Source organism: Thamnophis sirtalis, unplaced genomic scaffold (assembly GCF_051295495.1).
Source record: "Thamnophis sirtalis isolate CommonGarterSnake01/CBP01778 unplaced genomic scaffold, rThaSir2_p1.2 scaffold_6, whole genome shotgun sequence".
NCBI lineage: Eukaryota > Metazoa > Chordata > Lepidosauria > Squamata > Natricidae > Thamnophis > Thamnophis sirtalis.
Genome location: NW_028261386.1, coordinates 108,003,777 through 108,024,680, shown reverse-complemented (window position 1 = coordinate 108,024,680; position 20,904 = coordinate 108,003,777). Strand labels below are relative to the sequence as shown.

Below are 20,904 nucleotides of genomic sequence, written 5' to 3'. Positions count from 1 at the left end.
GAGATGTATGGAAAGTAAGAGAATAGCTAGATTTGACTGTTTCTATTTTGTGTACTGTTGATATCTCCTGATTGAAGTTTGTAAAAGATTAAACTCTTGAAAATTGTTTCAGGAAGCTTTATAAAGAGGCTTAGGGCTTAAAACTAAAACCTAAGCACTACAAAAATGAGCATTTGAAGAATATTTATGAAATTGCAGAAGAATGGCTTAAATATCTTTTCTTACAATATATACTGTAAATCTCAGTTTTTGAGGCCACCAACACATTATAACTTTGTACTATTTCCAAAATGTCAATTTGCTTTTTTATGCTACTTACTTGGGCATTTTAATTTAGGAAAGGGAGCAAACAAAACCATTTTGGTTGATTCTGGTGAACCAATCCTTTTTTTGGCTGATTTTGGTGATACACCTCTATTCCTAGTATAACTTAAAAACACAGGGAATCATGATTTGTTACTGAAGGATTCGTTCTTGAAAAAATATTTTTTACTACAATATACATTTCCAAGATAAATATAACTGAGGTTTGTGAAAGCATGGAGTGGTTCTCACTTATAATAGAAGCATATGGTGAAGATCTATAGAAAAAAAAGTGTTAATAAGCCATTCTGAATCAAGAGTTTAAAGAAATTCTCTCTTTACTTGCGTGCCCAACAGTACCTCCAATTAAAGATGGCATAGAAAAATATTTTTTGAAACTGAAATAATTTTAAAAAGGGTGGGTGACACAGTAGAGAATTAATGAAAATTAGTGATTAAATGAAAAATGTGCTTTTAAAAAATATTTCTAGTTGACTGGTAGCATGGGAACCAACTGGGTTAAATCAGAGTAATATTTTGGGTATGCCCCACTTTAGTTCTGTAATCAGTATCGATGAAACTAAAACGTATTTCTGCTGTATGCAAGCATAAAACAAATAAACACATGGAGGGAAATACTGTGATATAGGGCATGCTAGTCATGTACTTGCACTTGTTCATTCCACATACAAATATATTTTTCCTCCATATTTTTTATTTTGACATCTCTGTAACTGTCAAAAAAAAGCCTACTGAAATAAACACATTTAGAGTTGCAGAACTGATAATATAACACCATGTGAAAAGTAAATATAAATAAATAAATAAATGCAAAGCAGGAGCTTCTTTGGGGTTTCCCCCCATTCTCCTTCATACAAACTGCTTAAATGTTAATCTACTACCATTTTCATATATTTCACAAAATAATGAGCACATAACAGGGTAAGTGTGATGCTGGATCAACATATTTGGATTGACTTCTCAAATTATTAAATACAGAGTTTTGTCTTTTGATATCTTCACAACTGAACCAATTTTAATATTCTTCTGCCTTGTGTTGTGTGTATATAATTTATTGATCAATAGACAAATAAATAAAATAAATAAAAAAGCCTGTTGTAAGTCTTTGAAGTTTTTTGTTAAAATAAAATCATTTGAGATGCTGATTGGTTTCAATGGATGGCTATTCTTGATCTATTAGAACAACAACATTTCCCAGATCATTTAGTATTTGCTACAATACTTAATAATTAAATACAAGATAATAGAAGTTGCATATAAGGGTTTCAATTTGGTTTTTGGTATGTGCGTATTTATTTATTGCTATTAATTGCTGTCTAGGTGTTGTTGGTTGTGAAAGTCATTTATGAAAAGAAAAGATAATTAAGATCAGGAAACAAGATTGAAGACCTGAGCATGGGGAGATGTAGATAAGGCAACTTATAGATTTATAGGAGATGCTTAAAGGCAGCAGAGCCTGATAAGAACTTTGTTGTTGTGGTTGAATGTGGCTACAACATGAACATTTGGTCACAGGCAAAATATGCACAGTAGCCTGGATACACTATAATGTACATTTTTTGCTTCTTATGGGGGGGGGGGGGATGCATGTTTCTTAAAAAAAAATCAAGGCTGTTTATCACAATCCATCCTTTCTAAATTCTTTCAGTTTAGAATTAAGAGGATGAAGGCAATTGTTAATGGGCCACTGTTGGCAAAACAGATCTTCCTTCCTTTCAACCTCCCTCTGCTCTCACTGGCCGCCCTGGGAGTTTGTGGCAGGGCTAAAGGGAAAAAAGAGGGATGAAGAACTCTTGTTGTGCAAAGAAAAGTTTGGGTTTAGGAAATGGGAGGAAACAGTTTTTTTAAAAAACTGATATTAAACAAGGAAAGCATCCCAGTTTTTCACCCTATCTTCATTCTTATTATCTGTCTTTCACATTTTAGACATGGAGGAAAGTTAAAACTCAGATATTTTTTTTTAAAAAGTATCAATAAGCTTTTGCTTGTACATTAAAAACAAAAATCTGCAGGATTGCTACTGGGTGAAGGTGTCTGTATCTGCTCATTAGGCCAGATTAAATAGATTTGGCATGCTCCAGGTCCAGTCCTTTAAAAATCAGCAGAATCTGGGAAGTGTGTCTTTTCCATGGAAACCCCTGCCCTGTGGAACATCCTTCCCCTTGAGATCTGATAGGCCTCCACTTTCCCAACCTTTTCAAAGACGGAGTTTGGTCTAGTGGTTAAGGCACCAAGAAGATTATGAGTTCTAGTCATGCCATGAGAGTTGGCTGGGTGACTTTGGGACAGTCTCTCTTAGCCCAACCCAGCCCCCAGGTTTGTTGTTTGGGGAAGATAGGAGGAGTATTGGGCATGTTTACCATTTTGAGTTATTTATAAAAATAAGAAAGGCAGGAGATGTGTATGTATGTGCTGGGATAGAGTGCATTGGAATTTGAAGATTATAAGATAGTGGTGTTGCTTGCAGGAAATGTTATACTGATTATACTGCAGGTTTAATTGCCTTTTTAAAAATGATACTTGGTTTTATACAACTGTTGTGAGCCACCCAAATTGTGTTTCCTAAGTAAGTAAGTAATATCGATAAGTTCTGATGACCTTAAGAAGCAACTACAACTATTTACTTAAGTTGCCATATTCAGATCAATAATGTTTAATAGCATTTTTCATAACAAGGTAGTCATTGATTTGCAAATTTAATTGCCATATTTTTTGGACTATAAGACGCACTGGTGTATAAGACGCACCAAGATTTCAAAGAGGTAAGTTTTTAAAAAAAGGGTTTTGTCGTCCTGGCCCCCAGAAGTACTCTGCAGGCTTCAACGGGGCTGGGGGAAGGCAAAAATGCCCTTGTTTTTCACCAAAACAGGCATTTTCCCCTTCCCCCCAGCCCTGCTGAAGCCTGCAGAGTACTTCTGGGGGGTGGGGGAAAGCAAAAACGCCCCCATTTTGGCAAAAAAACCCCAATCTATTTTTGCCCATTTTTCACAAAAATGGGATGTGGGACGGGGCTTTAGGAGGCCAAAAATGACTGTATTCAATGTATAAAATGCACCAACATTTCCAAGCACTTTTGGGGGGGGGGGGAAGGTGTGTGTTATACTCAAAAAATATGGTACTTATTCTATTTTTACTGGAAGTCTTTTTTTTTTATATGAAAAAAAACCTTAAAATGTGGACAGACCTCAATAGCTTTTGGTCTAAAATAGAAACAAAATCACAGCTATCAACTATAGGCAGGTATTCCAAATAAAAGACTACTAGCCTGGCCTACCAATAAACAGAAAGAAGGTAAGAAAATATACACTAAATGAACATTTGTCATTAAAGCTTCTAACAAAGTCATTCTGGGAGGGGAAACTAGGCAGCTTTTGGGAGTTAAGTTTAACCTCTGAAGGCAAAATTGAAAACAAGGATAGTACTTCATGGAAAGCAGAGTTATTAGTGATGAATAAGGAGACAAGATTGTGTCTTATTCAGATCTGGGGATATTAAAAATGCTAAATGGTATGTCCATTTAAGAGGTTGCCTTGAATGATATATTTTTTTAAAGAAAAAAGTAGATTGCAAGATTGCAGAATGGGAAGTCCATGATGAACAGCAGTAGAACTCAATGTTAATAAAAGGGAAGGAATTCAGCCATGTAAAAATGCCACCAATTTCCTGTTACATCCAGCACCCTTCACTGGAGGGATCAGGATTTTGAAACAATGCAATTTCCACAATGCTTTTTCGGTTAGTACGTACTGCAGTGTCCTTGCAGTATGCTGGGCCAAGGACAAAAAGCTTAAAAGTTACTGTGCAGATTCTGATTAGGAAATCATTGCTTCTTTTGCTGGAAGAGTCTCATCTCTTTTTTGCCTTACAGAACAGCTCTGTTTGCTTTATCAGGAAGGAAATTTCTGCTCACGGGTCTCTTTGACATAATAGATGGCAGACCTAATAACTTGAGCCTGGATTTAGTTATTTACTTATTTATGAAAAATGTTTTCTTTAAAAAAAAACAACCCTGGTTTTCAATGCCATCTTTTTATGACCTATTGTTTGAAAATGTGGTCTGGCAGTTGTCAAGGTTAGTGGTTATTGCAAAAACACCAAGAATAATTTTGAAAGTAAAATATCAGTGCATATTTCCTATAGATGATTGGACTCTTTTTCTCTCTTTCAAAACAAAACATATTTTGTACTATTTAAAGAGTAACTGCTTGCTGGGTCAGCTGAAACAGACGTTATTGTACAGTTGGGTAACCCATCATCAAACCAGTTAAAAGAAACCACAGAAGACAGTCTGTCACAAATGTGGATATTTTTTTAATAATTAACATGAATTTCTTGAAAGGGGTGGGGGAGAAGCAATGTGAAATGAAATGTTTAGAGATAATGTAGCAATTACAGAGTCAGTTCCTGCTACTAGCTGCCGCAGTAGCACATGGATTCTAAAATGTGGAAAATAAGTACAGAGAGAGACAATTGTTGAGTTGGGTCCCATTTTATGATTTTTTTTTTGCCACAGTTGTTAAGTGAATCACTGCGGTTGTTAAGTGAACATTAAGGGAATCTGGCTTTACTTGTTGAAAGCTTGCTGCCAAGGTCACAAATGGCCACAAATGGTGATTGTCTGACCTGGGTATACTGCAACTGTTGTGAATACATCTCATTTTCCAAGTGTCCAAATGTTGAACACGTGACTACAATGGTCGTAAACCAGTGATAATTCACTTTTTTCAGTATTGTTGTAACTTCAGTCACTAAATAAATGGTTGTAAGTCAAAGACTACCTGTAGTGGAGGACTAACAGTATCCATGACACAAGTAGGATGTCTGGCTTTTTACTTCTTGTCCCTTGATTAAAATTGGGAAAAGATAACAACGTCCATGGACTGGTATAGATTTCCCCCCCTAATATGGGCAAGCTAAATATTTAATAAATAAATAACTATATACAGCTGTATTTCTAGCAGCAAACTCTTCTTGTGGACCAAAGAAATGCAGATCATTATTTTAATGTTTTGTTCGTCCACATTTTCCAGAAAAGTCATTTGTTTTTGATAGCAGTAAGTAAAAACAGAAGCAGCATTTTATAGAACTATTTTTCATTCTGTATAGCACTTTCTACTAAGCATTTGATAACTTTCAAATTTGCGAATGTTTGTTTCTTTGTATCTGCTAAAACATGCTTTTGATCACTTGTATGAAGTCCGGTGGAAATATCTAAAGAGAGAATCTTTTTGTTTGAAGGAGAATGGTGAGACAGTCATCCATTGTTTAAGTTATCCTTTTTTTCTATAAAGCCATAGTATCCAACCATAGGGCAACAAGGATGTGTGTGTGTGTGTGTGTGTTTGTGTGTTCATTCATTTGTTCCTTCATTCATTATGATCTATGGACCTGTGTGTGCATGTATGTTTAAGTATTGAATATACCTGCCTCACCAAAAAATAGTGTACAAAAAAAGGAAGAAAAAGTGGTCAATTAAATTTAACATGTAGGATCCACCCTTTTCTTGGTGCTGAAAGTAAAGAAAAATTATCCCTCCCCTTCTACAAATACACACACACACAGAAAGAAGAAGAAAAAGCAGTAAACAGTCTTTCAGTTTTAATGCAGATAAGACTGTACACAACTATTTGCCTGCACATTTTGACAGATTTGCTCATTATATGTCAAATTAGAATAATTCTATATAAACCATATTGAAGGGAATAGATTTATTGTAAAGCACATATTAATAGTTCTGTTATGTTTTTGAACACACACACACAATAGAACTATTAACATAATGAAAGTACATAGAAGAAAATATTAGAACATAAAATGAATTTAATCCCACAGAGAGGGGAAAAACAAAAAGTTAAAAGATTCTATCATTTAATACAGAGACGAAGAGATCTAAAACACAGAGGCTACCAAAAAAATCACAGGTTTAAAATGTTGCAAATTATACCGTGTTTTCCCCAAAAATAAAACAGGGTCTTATTTTCTTTTGGAAACCTCCCCCTCCCGAAATAAGCACATGGCCTTATTTTCAGAGAGGTCCTATTATTTTTGATGTGCAGGAAGTGGCGAGCATGGTCACCTCATGGCTGCTGCTGTGTTGCAATATTTTTGGGGAGGGCTTATTTTCAGGGGAGGGCATATTTTAGTGCATGCACTCAAAAGCCCGATTGGGCTTATTATCCGGGGAGGGCTTATTTTGGGGAAAACATGGTATTTACTAAAGGAAATATATGTGTGTGTGTGTGTGTGTGTGTGTGTGTGTGTGTGTGTGTGTGGAGGGGGGAGAATGTGATAGTTAATTGACTTTTACCATTATAATTCTTAAAACAGAATTACACAGTTTGTTGTTTAAAAGTACAACTATTATTTTAATCCCAAGTAGCTACAAAAGGCTAGTGCATTGCCATCTTCTTGCTTTTGAACCTATAAATTCGTTTTTTTTTAAAAAAAAAAAACAGAATGGTGTCTATTAATAAAACATATTTAACTCCATCTTTTTTTAAATCTTCTCTTTATTCCATAAACATATAAAATGACTTTATAAAAAGGGAACAAGATTAAAAAACCAGGTAAAATCTGCATGCCCATCAGTTTGTGTTCTATGTTCCATCTCCCTTTTTCAACTACTGTTTTTTAAGATGAAACATTGATTTTGAATAGAGGAAGGCATTTCAGCAACATATTTTGAGATTGTATCTGAGATGTCTGGATTTAAGAAGGCCCAGTGTGAAAAATTAATAGTAAGCCTTGAGTGACAGAAAAACTATAATATCATTTTAAAGGCAGGAGGAAATATCAGATTAGGTGTGGTCAGACAGTAAAATCTCTTTAATGTTAATTTGACTGTCATGAACCATTAACTACTAAAGTCTTTTTTTGGAAACTTGTTGTTCGATGTAAAATATATATATTGTCATTTACTTAGTGCATAGATAAATAACACCATAGCATGGCTTTTTTACTTGTTCCTCCCCAAATTTTTTTAGAACATTTGAACTATTTAGATTCCTCCTTCCTCAGATCTTTTACAACTCATTTGCCAGTAACAGAAACTGAGGAAATTTTAATCTGTGATTTTCCTACTGTTCATACTATTTGGAAACTGCTTTTAAAAAGAAGAGAAACCCCATATCTGAGAAGACATGCAACTGATTCAAAGTTTTCTATATGTTTGTCAGAAGAAGGCTTCGGAAAGATTTTCTGGAAACATAAAACTGCAAATAGGCTTGCCATGTACAGAGATTAATATAGGTGGTCCTGAAGTTCTCAGTGTATTTAGCTGAGTTAGTTTATTATACACACAAAACCTAAGAATGACTTTTGATCTACTTTACCAAATATGTTCCAGACATGGCAAAGTTATTTCTGCTCTTTAAAAAATCCTTAATGTTGTAGTAGAGCACTAAAATAGGCATTTTATGATTGATAAAACAGGTGAAGACGTTTTGTGTTATTGCCCCCCCCCAAATACTATAGAATAGATCCATGATGGCAAACCTATGGCACGCATGCCCAAAGTGGCACGTGGAGCCATGTCGCCTGGCACGTGAGGTGCCAATTCCTCTTCTGGGTTTCTGGCACACAAGTGCGCTTGCTGATCAGCTGGTATTTGTGCATGAAGCAATGCTGGAAACCGGAAGACCAGTTCTTCCAGTTTCTCGTGTGAACATGCCGCTGGCCAGCTGATTGACATGTGCACCACATGTGCACCAGAAGACTCGCTGGCCAGCATATATGTGCAGGCTGGAAACCAGAAGTTCATTTTCCGGCACGTGCATGCCCCCTGGGCAGCTCCCTTCCTGTTCGCAGCCCAGACAAACATGCGTGTGCTCCTTTTTTGCCACTCGGTGGCACGTGCCATCACTGGAATAGATGGCAAGATACAAATTTCCATCAAATATTCAGTACAGATAGTCCTTGACTTATAATCACAATTTCTACTTTTAAGTGAGACAGTTAAGTGAATTTTGCTCCATTTTACGACCTTTCTTGACACAGTTATTCAGTGAATCACTGCAGTTGTTAATTTAGTAACAGTTGTTAAGTGAATCTGGCTTCCTCATTGACTTCGCTTGTCAGAAGATCGCAAAAGGTGGTTTTAAACCCTTTAATTTTTCAATTTAAATACATATCTTCACTTTCATGAATGGTGCTTTGCTATTTGTAATATATGTTATGTTGTGTGCATACAATTAGTTCTCTGCTTTTTAAGATCCTTAGGTTCATGGAGAGGCAAAGTGTTTAGAAATGGGTATGAATGGATAAGAAGTGCATGATTGATAAGACTTTTATAAACAAAATTCAGGGGAACCAAATTAAGATTGTAAATCCATGAAGTTTAAATGTATACAGATAAGGACATGCATAGTGTAATGGAATGCAGCCTCTACAAGCTTGCTTCTTGGTAATAAACTATAGGCTCCAAATCCTAATTACAATATTCTTTATGTAAAAGTGAAAAGGAGAATTAGACTCTCAAATGAATTTAGAAAGTGCATAAGTAGATGACGGATAATTAATATATACCTGCCTATATGTACAAAATAAGGAGGCCCCCTGGGCTAGCTGGCTTTTGATCAATTGGGAAGGTAAAAAAATTAAATTGAGTAACATAGTGCCTACCCTAGTGACTTATTAAATGGATTTGTGTATGGCTGCTAACTGATCTGCTGATGAAGCCCTTTAGCCTACTTCAACACATTTAAAGAAAAATGTGTGGAGCAATACTTGTGCTTATGTCTGTATATGGGCCTAACGAAAATGAGCTGACCTCGTTTAAATTCATTGCTGAGGCTTTGTTTTTTTGAACCTTGTATATTTTTTTCCTCTTCCTGAATAGAATTCATTGTTAAAGAAGATAATACCACAAGCTGGTTTTTATTTTCTTCCTTCAAGAAGCCTAGCAAAACAGAATTCTTTACTTAAATTGTCTTAACCCACGGCCCCTGAGCTGCATGCAACTCTTTAGGCCCTCTACTGCAGCTCCCTATCCCATTACTGGATGGTTCCACCCCTTGCCCTCCCCTCCGAGTCGCTCCTCGCCTGGCGTGAGAAGGTAAGGATGATGGTGGGGGATGGAGAAGCTTCCGGGGATGATTCTCCGGTGCCGCACTCTTGCTGGAGCTTCTTTCGGCCCTTGTTGGTGCTAGGTGTGCCTCGGTCACTTGGGGAGATGCACAATCTGCTCTCTTCCCCAAGACACTGGCCATTGAGATACATACTTATATACTGTCCAACACTCATCAGTCATAATAAATATGGCACTTGGTGTAACTCACTGGGTAGGGAAGTCTAAAAGGACCCCCACCCCAAAAAAACATTTTTGGGGAGCTGCTCACCATAGCTCAGATGAGAAGGCACACATTAGACCTGAGCTTTTAGGCTGCTTTCAAGGAGATGACATTGTCTTCTACATCCATCCCCACATCCAATTTTTGTGAAAAACAGCCTGTTTTTTGCAAAAATGAAGGCATTTTTGCCTTTCCCCAGCCACACTCAGCAGGTTTCAACAGGGCTGGGGGAAGGCAAAAAAAGCCTCCATTTTTGTGAAAAATGGGCCATTTTCCACCTGTTGTACGCAAAAATGGGTGCGTTTTTGCCTTCCCCCAGCCCTGCTGAAGTGCTCCTGGGGACCTGGGAGAACAAACACTTTTTTTCTTATTTACCTCTTTGAAATCTTGGTGCGTCTTATACAACAGTGCATCTTATAGTGCGAAAAATATGGTAACTTTCATTTATAGGGAGTAACCTACTCTGTGAATTCCTAGCTGGGCTTAAAGAGAACTTCCTGACTTCCAATAGAGGGATATTTTCATCCATTCAAATCCTTCTGCCAAAATGGGACTGAAAAAGAAATAAACTAAACTGAATGACTTAAACCAAAACATTCCTTGGTGAAAATCACACCTTGAAAAAATTGGGGAGGAACTTCAGGTTTCAACAAACCTATGAAAGGAATCATTTCTTGTAACTGTAAAGAGCAACTAAATCAAAACTTAACTTAATAGTTGGTCTAAAAATGTGAATAGACTATTACCCAGTCAAGTTTGGGTGATAAATAAGATTATTTTAATATCTTGTTTATACCTTGTTTCCCAAAAAATAAAAGAGGGTCTTAGTTTCTTTTGACAGCCCCTTAAATAAGTGTTTAGTCTTATTTTTGGGGAAGTCTTATTATTTTTGAGATGCAGGAAGCCCCTTAACCTCGACCCGTGGCCCACGGATTAGCTGATCCAGAGAGGGCAGGAAGTTCTGCCAGCCCTAGTGTCATTGGCCTGCTGCTCTTTTTGTGGCTGTCGCTAAGAGAAGGGATGTGGTAGCTAGGGTTTGTGGGAGCAGCCTCTGCGAGGCCATTCTGTGTGGATGGCAAGGGCACGTGGGGCATGTTTCCCCCTTTGTCCCCCAGGAAATGGCAGGGACTGGCTTCACATGCATTTAAATATTTAAGGGAGGGGTGTTTTGGGGGGAAGGACCTATTTTGGCACATGCACTCAAAAGCCCGATTGGGGGTCTTATTTTGGGGGAAACGGGGTATTTCTTGTTCATAAAAAGTTTACCTACTCATAGCTATATTTTGACATAGTTTATTCCCACCCCATTTGTTTTTTAACTTTTGGCGTAATGTTGTTTTATTATAAAACACAAGCCTAATCTGCAAAATCCCTTGAAATGAATGGGAGGTGGAAAAACTGCTTTTTGGAAAACTATTGTTTCAAAAGCATTTGCTCAGCAATGTTTGAAGGTTTAAACAATGAGGCTGGTGCTATCTGAGCTTGGTTTTCTTACAGATATTTTATTACCCAAACTAAGTAACATCATTAGCGTTGCTAAGGACTAGGGTTTGTTCTCAGTTTATATTCCTAGTGTCAGTGTTGGTGGGTGTGGTCTTGGAGATTCTTTGGTTGGGTTGTTTACTATCGTTGGCTTTTTTGGCAGTTCCTTGATTGGGGTATTGTTTACTTTTTGATTGTTGGTTGGATGTTAATCCTTGAGTTAATCTGTGCTCATCTGAGTGCGGACTGCTGGTGATCCCCATATTTCAACCCTCATCTACAAATAATTCTCCTTTAGAGGCTGATATTTTTTTATTTCAAATTCAAATCTATTGTAGAAAAGTATTGTTGGCTTGGAATTAAGAGATAGATAGATAGATAGATAGATAGATAGATAGATAGATAGATAGATAGATAGATAGATAGATAGATAGATAGATAGATAGATAGATAGATAGATAGATAGATAGATAGAGGTAAAGGTTCCCCTCACACATACGTGCTAGTCATTCCAAACTCTAGGGGGCGGTGCTCATCTCCATTTCAAAGCCGAAGAGACAGCACAGTCCGATATCTCTGTGGTCATGTGTCTGGCATGACTAAACCTCACAGGCACACAAAATGCTGTTACCTTCCCACTAAAGGTGGTTTCTATTTTTCTACTTGCATTTTTACATGCTGTCAAACTGCTAGGTTGGCAGAAGCTGGGACAAGTAATAGGAGCTCACTCTGTTATGCAGTACTAGGGATTAAACTGGTGAACTGCCAACCTTTCTGATCGATAAGCTCAATGTCTTTGCCACTGAGTCACCACATCGATAGATGGATGGATGGATGGATGGATGGATGGATGGATGGATGGATGGATGGATGGATGGATGGATGGATGGATAGATAGATAGATAGATAGATAGATAGATAGATAGATAGATAGATAGATAGATAGATAGATTATGTATACGGTATATAAACATATTTCTTGAAATATACAATCTTGATCGTACCTTTCTTCATCTTTAAAATTGTTGTTAAAATTATCTGCTTTTCCTCTCTGACAATAATCTTTGAAATAAATTTAAAGCACTTCAAGGAAGAGGGGAATGATCAGATGGTTGCTGCCCTCTAGTGGGTTATTCTGAAACAGATAAAAATAAAATCACACAAAATTGTTATTTATTGGAAGTACATTTCTTTTATCTTCTTTTTTTCTACATGATTTTTTTTCTTTCTGCCTTGCATATATGGGTTTCACCTAGCACAGAATTCCTTATCATGATAATTGAGACATAGTATATAATGTCCCTGACTTACAACTGGTCATTTAGTGACTGTTTAAAGTTACAAAGGACCTTGAAAAAGCTCCCTACAATCCAGATTTGATGTGTGACACCCACGTTCTCCCCCCAACATGGCTGTTTTCAGTGGCCTACAGACATATGGCTGTGATTTACCCTCTCTGGAAATGCAGAGAGGAGCCAGGGGTCTTCCTGCCAACATTTTTAGCTCTAATGAGCTCTGATGAGGGATTCTGCCCAGATGCAAATCCATATCTGTAAATGCACAGATAATTGCTCAATGAATCATAGCAACCTGTCCTTCTTATTGCCATTCTCTTGGTAACTCATTCACAAGAAAATTATTTCCTTTATCTTGGTTTAAATATTTTCAAAACACCCACACAACCCGCACAGATTTGTGTTGAATCTCTGTAATGTTCTCACAGTAATACTTTTCCTGGGATTAATTTTGCAAAAAATTTACTTTGCTTTAATATACCTCAAAGCTGGGAAGCATTTGAGATACCAAATCCACTTCATGGGAGGTTCTCAAAAGTGTTCCACTCTGTCCTTGGAAAAACCTTTCTGTGAGATTTCAGTATCCCCCAGACAAGATGTATGTTCCGGAAAAGAGGGAAGGAATGAAAAGCATGAGAATGAAAACCAGCTTGGTCTACCGGGTAAGGCGACAGGATAGAAAGCAGGAGGCTGAGAGTTCAAGTTCTGCTTTATCCATGAAAGCCAGCTGCTAGGTGACATTGGGCCCGGTACTCTCTCAGCCCAACCCATCTCACAAGGTTGTTGTGGAGAAATACCGTAGGAGAAGAAAGGGATACGGATAGGGTGTGGCCTTGAGTTATTTGTAAAAATAATAAAGGCAGAATTTAAATAAATAAATAAACTGCAGGTTATCTCAAAATTCAAGAGATGGCAACTGCAGGCTGTTGAACTTCTTAACTTTTGCTTACAGGTTGTTCTTACTCTTAAGATTTTTTTAAAAAAAATCTGAAAGAGAAATCAGCAATGACAAAAAATTTATGCATCTATTTTAATTGATTCTCTCCACACACATACCATGGTTATCCTTCATGACTCTCTTTTGAGGAGCAATACAATTCATAATAGTCTCCAATAAACTTTCCAATATTTCTCAATGTCAGTACTGTTGTGCACCCTTTCCAGGACTTTTGTTTTGCATATTTTACATCTCACACCTTATTTGAGTATTCTGAGTAGAATCCAGCATAAATTGACTATTGTTCATGTTTTAAGAAACCTTCTGTCGGTTTTTTCTGTCAATATTACTGTTATCTTGTTACTTGTGGACTAAAGGAGACTGAAGAGAATGTGCAAATCTCCCAATAATACCACTGTTGTAGTTGATAAGACGCTGAGCTTGTCAATCAGAAAGGTCGGCAGTTCGAATTCCTAGTGCTGCGTAATGGAGTGAGCTCCCATTACTTGTCTCAGCTTCTGCCAACCTAGTAGTTTGAAAGCATGAAAAAACTGCAAGTAGAAAAATAGGAACCGCCTTTGGTGGGAAGGTAACAGCGTTCCGTGCACCTTCAGTGTTTAGTCATGCCAGCCAACTGACCATGGAGACGTCTTCGGACAGCGCTGGCTCTTCGGCTTTGAAACAGAGATGAGCACCGCTTTCTAGAGTCAGGAACAACTAGCATATAGGTGCAAGGGGAACCTTTACCTTTAGTTGATAAGAATGTATAGACTAAGCCTACATTGATGGATGTTTACCAGGCTGATGCTGTCAGTTTCTTAGGTATTAAGTCTTTACCGATTGCTTTTGATGGTCATTTAGAAACAACAAAGAAGTTCCATTGTATTGCTTCTTTTCCTTTCATTTATACTTCAAAAAATGACATGCTTCCTGGTTCTTACTCCAAAGTAATTAGTCTTGTCAACTCCTTTAAAATACCATGGCATATTAGAAAGCAGCTTTCCAAAATATTGCCAAAAAAGCATCGGGTAATATAACAATTCCAAATTTGCGCTTATGAAGTTACCTAGTTGAGTAATGAAACTTCTGCAAACAAACAGTCAAACTCAGACAGCATGAAGGAACTTCTAAGTTTCCAAATTTGGTGATCTTGGTCTCCTTGGCAATGGCCCCTTGCTATTTCTTTTAAAGTTGAGAATCAAACATTTCCCTTGCGAGCCTATTCAATTAAGGACATATCTCTCTGTTTTGTGTTTTTGCAGATGCTACAATTGTGGTGGCTTTGACCATCATGCTAAGGAATGTATTCTACCTCCACAGCCAAAGAAGTGCCATTACTGTCAGAGCATCATGCACATGGTGGCAAACTGTCCGCTTAAAACTGTTCCACAGCAGCCTACGAGTTACCAGGGAAGATATGAAGCTGATACCCAGCCCTCCACATCAGCCTTCCTGAGGGAAGGAGGGGGAGGAGCCTATGGTTACACTTCTCCATCCTATTCTCTGGAAGGAAGACCAGATATCTTACCGCCTTCAGGAAAGTCACCTCAAGAAGCTGCTTCAAGTAAGTTTTCTCCGTCACCTGAAGAGCAAAGCCGGAAGGGACCGTCAGTTCAAAAAAGGAAAAAGACTTAAAAAGCTTTGTCACCGCCTTTCATTACCTCTTGGGACGTCTACCTCATTCAAGCACAAGGAGAATTAAATCTCATGTATTATCCTGCAACAAACCTCAAATTTTAACTACTGTTGTGGACCAGAGGTCTTTTGAAAACAAGAAAACCAAAGCAAACCAGTCACTCCAAGTGAATTTCAGATGAGTTTAATGGCCAATGGGTTTCTAAACAGTTTGGGCATCAGGATCTCTCATGATTTTTTAAACTTAGCCTAATTTATTGTTGGGCATATGTTCCTTTGCGTCTTTCTCTCTTTTCCAGAGCAGCCCTGTAGAATTATGGAAGATTATGCTTCCTTAGCTGCTTGATGTGGTTTATCTTAACCATGTCTTGGTTTTTTTGGAGGGGGGTGGTGGTGTCAGTCATAGTATTTGTTAATTCTAAACAGCGATTAATAAGAAATGGAAGTGAGTTTTTTTTTTTAAATTTCTTCACAGCCATCCAAGGGCTGTGAAGCAGCACATATACCCACTGTGCACAGAAACTCATTCCTGTTACAATAAACCATCTGATATTTTGATGTACAGACTAACCCATTGCCTAAATGTATACATTAAATCAGTGTTTGTCAACCTTGTCAACTGGAAGATGTCTGGACTTCAACTTTCAGAATTCCCAGCCAGCGAATGCTGGCTGGGGAATTCTGGGAGTTGAAGTCCAGACATCTTCCAGTTGACTAGGTTGAGAAACACTGCATTAAATACTATGTTTCTTGAATTCATGGAAAAGTAATAGTTTGAGTTTTGAATGGATTTTGTTTTTCTTTAATGTTGCCTTTTTTAATTGTAAAAGAGAAAGAAGGGGAGGGAAAGAATTGTAACCATACTTTCCTGAGTAGTGTCACCATTACCACGGTACTGAATAGATCAATACATCCTTGTAGAATTCGGGAAAATTGTAATTCCCTCTGTGGAAAAGATGGGAGGATGGAAGTTTTTAGTCCTTCGCTTGAAAGGGTAATGCCTTGGTTGAAAGATGCCTCACAATTGCCACAAAGTTTTAAAGAATTAAAGGAGCTTCCCCCTTTTTCCCTCCCTCCCCTTAAACAATGAATGTGTTATCTGAAATACTGTATCAACTCAATATGACTTATATACAGGTTAGGTGATTGTATGGGAGAATGTAGATGTTAAAATAATGGTTTAAAGTGATATTGAAATGCCATTTGGACTCCCCTTTTGCAAACCTTGATTGGACTCATCTTGTGCAAATCTTGAGGATTATGAAAGCGATGGTGGTGGCAGCAGTAGCATCTTCCAGTTCAGTGTTCATGTCACTGGACAGATTCTATAGGTCTTTCTAAGAAATGGGTCTTGGTCTTTTAACTTCCCAAAGATCAATATTTGATATTTGCAGTGCAATCTTGTGTAAGATCTCACTGGCCTTAAGCTCAAGAAAAATTAGTGTATAGGATTGCAGTCTTAAACTTATTTAATTGCTATATTGTGTAACAGTAATTTCAGTCTGTGTACATGCTGAATTATTTAAAAGCCTACACAGTTGTCAAGGTGCTTAGAGTTTGGGGGGATTGATTTTGGACATGGAGATTAGAAAGCCAGTTAATTGGCAATACATTTATCCTGTCTCACACATACATCACAAGGATTTGAAATCATTATTGAGGCTTCGTCATCCTTGAATGGTATTCCCCAGGATTCACCTTACATAGGAACCAGTGCAAAACCCAATGAGTTCAATTCTCAGCTGCTTGTCTGGTCACTCCTCCAACTTTCGTAGCCTGACCTCCTGCTCTTGTCCATCCCTTTCTGACTCATAGTCCCTTAGGTTTTCCAGACTTTCCTCAAAGCCCCAATCTGATGTTTGTGATGACAGTTCTTCCCTGTTGTCTGGACTAGCTTCTGAGGCATCCATTATACTACCCCCCCCTCTCCCAGCATGGCCTCCCCCCCCCCCCGATCTCCATGGACCAGTTTCCATGGGTCCCGGAGGTGGAATAGCAGACCAGATAGGGGGTATGCATGGCCTCCCAGGATATGTCCTTAGGGCCATACCCCTTCCAGTTGATTAGATACTGCAACCAGTTCTGATGCCATGTAGAGTCTACCATACAGGCCACCTCGTACTTCGCTGGCCCTCTCTGAAATTCCTGAAACCGGATCATCCTTGTTGTCCAAGGTGGCTCTTGCGCCATCCATTACAATATTATTTGATCAGGATCAAACTGTCACAATTTTCCCACTCTCCCAGGAATGAGCGAAAATCAATTTCTTACCCATTTCACCAATTTTGGAGCAGATGCTGCTGTTGTTGATATCTTCAAAGGACACATGAGCCAAGTGGTAATTAAGACCTATGGACCATTGCTTCTTTCTTTTAAAATTAATCTTTGAAGAAATACTTTACCTCATTTATTTGGCAAATTAATGTAAAAGCAAATATAAGTAAAGAAGATCTGATTTCATAATATAGTTTGAACCAAATCTTCAGATTTTCTTTGATTAAGTCATGGATGTCCAACATTTTGGCTTGCCTGGGCTGAATTGAGTGAAGAGGAATTGTCTTTGGCCCCATATAAAATAGATAGCTTAGTTAATGTTTATAAATCACATAAGAATGTTAAAAAGTTTACAATTCTTTGGGGCCGTGTTACTTGCTCTCCAGGGCTCCATGTGGCCTGTGGGCCATCGATTGGGCACGCCTAAGTTAAGTCATTGAGAATCTTGGTTTGTTTTTGATAGGCTCTGCTTAATCTGAGAAAACATTATTACCCACAGGAAAAAAACCCTCTTTAAATATTGTTGATCATACTGCTGTCACCACTGTCCCTCTTTCCTTCAGGAAAATGACTCCATGGCCTAAAGGTTGGCCTAACTCTTGATGATGGAAATTTGCTTGGAACCCATGGCAGTGCTGGAGGGAAGGAAGAATCTTGGTTGTTTATACTGACGTTTTCAGTGAACTTCAGTGCAAAATGGGGTGTTTTGGGTTTTTTTGGATTTTGTTTTGTTTTTGTTTTGACCATACTGAATGTGATGTATGTATAGAGAACTACTTCCTTGCCTTATGCAAGGATTGTAAACTTATTTAAGTTATGTAGACAAATCGAAGTGGCATTGCCTAATCTTTTAGTAGGTATAATAACTGGGTTATAAAACAGCAACAATGGCAAGGGTAAGATCACTTTGAAAATATAAACCAAAGTTTATTGACCTTTTTTTAAAAGAGAGTAATATGGAAATGGTGGATTTGAAAACTGGCCATTCTCTGCTGAGCTACTTTAAAATTCCAGAACTACTTTTTTTTTGAGTGAAATTAGTAATTCCAGCAGCCACAGACTGAATTGCTAAGAGAGCCTAGCAGACCTATCTTATTATTAAAAGTTTACATTTTATTTTTGTATATTGGAGGATGGTCACTCTTGCAAAATCTCCTTCTCAGGACAAAGAACCTTGCTCAGGGAAAATGGTATGTAATTATTACTTTTCTTTTACAGATTGCTTGCTTGTTCAGAACAAACAAAAAATGCTTTGATACTGCTTTGTACTGTGCTATTATATACATATTATGTGCTAATGATAATAACTACCTCTGTTTAATAATGAGTTTCTTATGACTCAGATATCAACTTTTTGCATAATATTTCCCATGTACTGAAGTGAACACATTACAAGCATGGCTGACCTTCGGGGTTGTGGGCAGGGCAATGTCTCCCCGTTCCTGAATTTGTAAGCCACTTTGTTAATATAAGGAAGAATATAAGTATTTCTGTTTACAGCAAACAACTACCTCATACTTACCACAGAAGCAATACCTTTGTGTTGCTCTGGCCTTAAATGTGGCTTTTGATTCTATGGTACATACCTCTACTTTAAAAGAAAAAAAAATGCTTGTGTAACAAATACATATTACAGTGATATTTAGTTTTGAAAATGATGCATCTGTTTGAAATGATATGAGAGTCTCTCTTGAAATTTAACTTTTTCTACCTGGTAGACAGAGAAAGAGATGCTGTTGATATACCAGTAGGAATCCCCTCCCCCTAAGAAAGAACCAACATGTGGGAATTAACTAATTATCTCATTATTCCTGGATGGGAAGAGAATTGCTAGTTTTTTTCCTGGCTCTCTGTTTATAAGAAATAATTAACTGCTGAAAATAAATAATAAGCAGTTATGTAACAACCTAGCAGACTGCTAGTGAGAACGATGCTATATTTATCCCATATTTATCCCATTTCAGTATGTTTGCCAGTTTGTAAGGAACATAGAGCAACCATATTGTTCCAAAATAATGCACTCCTGGGTTTCATTGCTTTGATAATGGGCTGACTCCAGCAAGAATTGGCTGCCCAGCCATGGGTTTTTGTCTGGCCTAAATAATCCCATGGCCCAAATCAGGCAATCTCAGAGCAGAAAAAGCTTTGGGTTTCAGCATGCTTCCCTCATTCCCCTCCTCGCCTCTGTCTGCAGACCCAGACGCAAGAGAAGATGAGTGTGATTTGTTAAATCGTGCTTCCCATTGACATCTGAACCAGGTTTAAACATAGCTTGTGAAACAAGATCCATTTTCAACTGGCGAACAGCAATTAGACTGCAGTCTTGCATGATATCTGAATAAGGAGACTGAGTTAATAAATCACAGTCGCTGTTCCATTGGCTGAAAAACTGGCCCAGCTGCAAGTATTCCTGGCCACCCTGTATGTGATGTGAACAGGGAAGCATGATCTGTGCACGGAGGCCTCCCATCAAGGTAGAGAAAGGTGGTCAAGGAGAGAGCCCAAGAGGAGTGCCTGAAGAAGCCTCTCTTCTCAGCTCTTTGCCCGTCAGAGTCATAATGAAGGTTACAGCTAAACGGCCAAATCCCCGAAACACTGTGAGCACAACCCTACTTTCTCCCCTCAGGTGTAACTGGACAAGGTATAACTTCAGTCAGTTTTACCAAGCTGTGGCTTAAGGGCCTGCAAGCTTTAAGGCATTTGCTTTGTTCTTTAACTTGCCCTCCCTCAAAGCACAAGTGCAAAATCCTACGTGTTTGGCCCCACCCACTTTGAGCATCACTAAACAAATGCTAGCGGTATGTGCGCAAATCCAGTTTGCACTTTTTAGCCCACAGTATAAAGACATAATAACCGAGTAGACCTATACTTAACTCTGTGAAAGTTTACTAAGTGGATAAGAAAAAATAAATAAAAATACATGAGCACAATTCATGCTTGAATGATAGATGCCAATACCTTTAAAGCTTTTAAGGTTTACAATTTTACTGCAAAGTTAAAATATTTTATTTTAAATTGCCTCGTTTAGAAATCACTGTCGCTTTCAACAGCATCCTGAACTCTTGTTGGCACCAAGGTTTATGAACCTTTTCTGAACTTTCTAATGTGACTAAGCCAAAACTTGAAACAGCAAGTCTGTCATATGAATTGCAATGGGACTCTCACTTGCACAAATGATTTCTCTGTCTCCTTGCCCTAGAATTGAGGCCGTTGTGCTCCAAAACTGGTCTCATATAGTGAAATCAGTAGGAGCTGTGCACACTTTACTAGCAACTTTAAAAAAAAATCTCAGAGGGAAAAGATAGGACAATTACTTAGGTGCTGTTTGATTGTACAATTAGCTCTGTAAGGATGTGATTCTTTTGCTAAATACAGGCTACTCAGTTAAAAAGATCTTAATTTGTCATAGTACTATCCCAAAGTCACTTTCTTTGTGTAATTTTGTGGATAGAAACTCATAAAAGTGTTATAGGCCTGGTGACTTTTGTATGAAAAAATATAAAGGGGAAAGATCTCATTAACTCTTAAACTAATTTAAATTAATTTATCTGTGAGAAATGTTTATCAGAAAGAATATATGTGTGTTTTTCTTCCCCTTTAGTTATGATGGAAATGAATGTCATTGGGAAAATGTGTGCCGGTGCGCAGGATTTAATTTTGCTAGATGTCT

General features: G+C 37.8%; 1 protein-coding gene across 1 annotated transcript in view; it reads left to right on the top strand.

Annotated features, from left to right (window-relative positions):
* The window catches only part of LIN28B (lin-28 RNA binding posttranscriptional regulator B), a 73,761-nt gene extending 58,762 nt beyond the window's left edge, over nucleotides 1-14,999 (top strand). The window contains exon 4 of the mRNA XM_014072355.2: nucleotides 14,588-14,999. Within this exon, the coding sequence (XP_013927830.2) occupies nucleotides 14,588-14,960 (373 nt within the window). The 3' untranslated portion in view covers nucleotides 14,961-14,999. The remainder of the gene's footprint in view (nucleotides 1-14,587) is intronic.
* The last annotated feature ends 5,905 nt before the right edge of the window (nucleotides 15,000-20,904 follow it).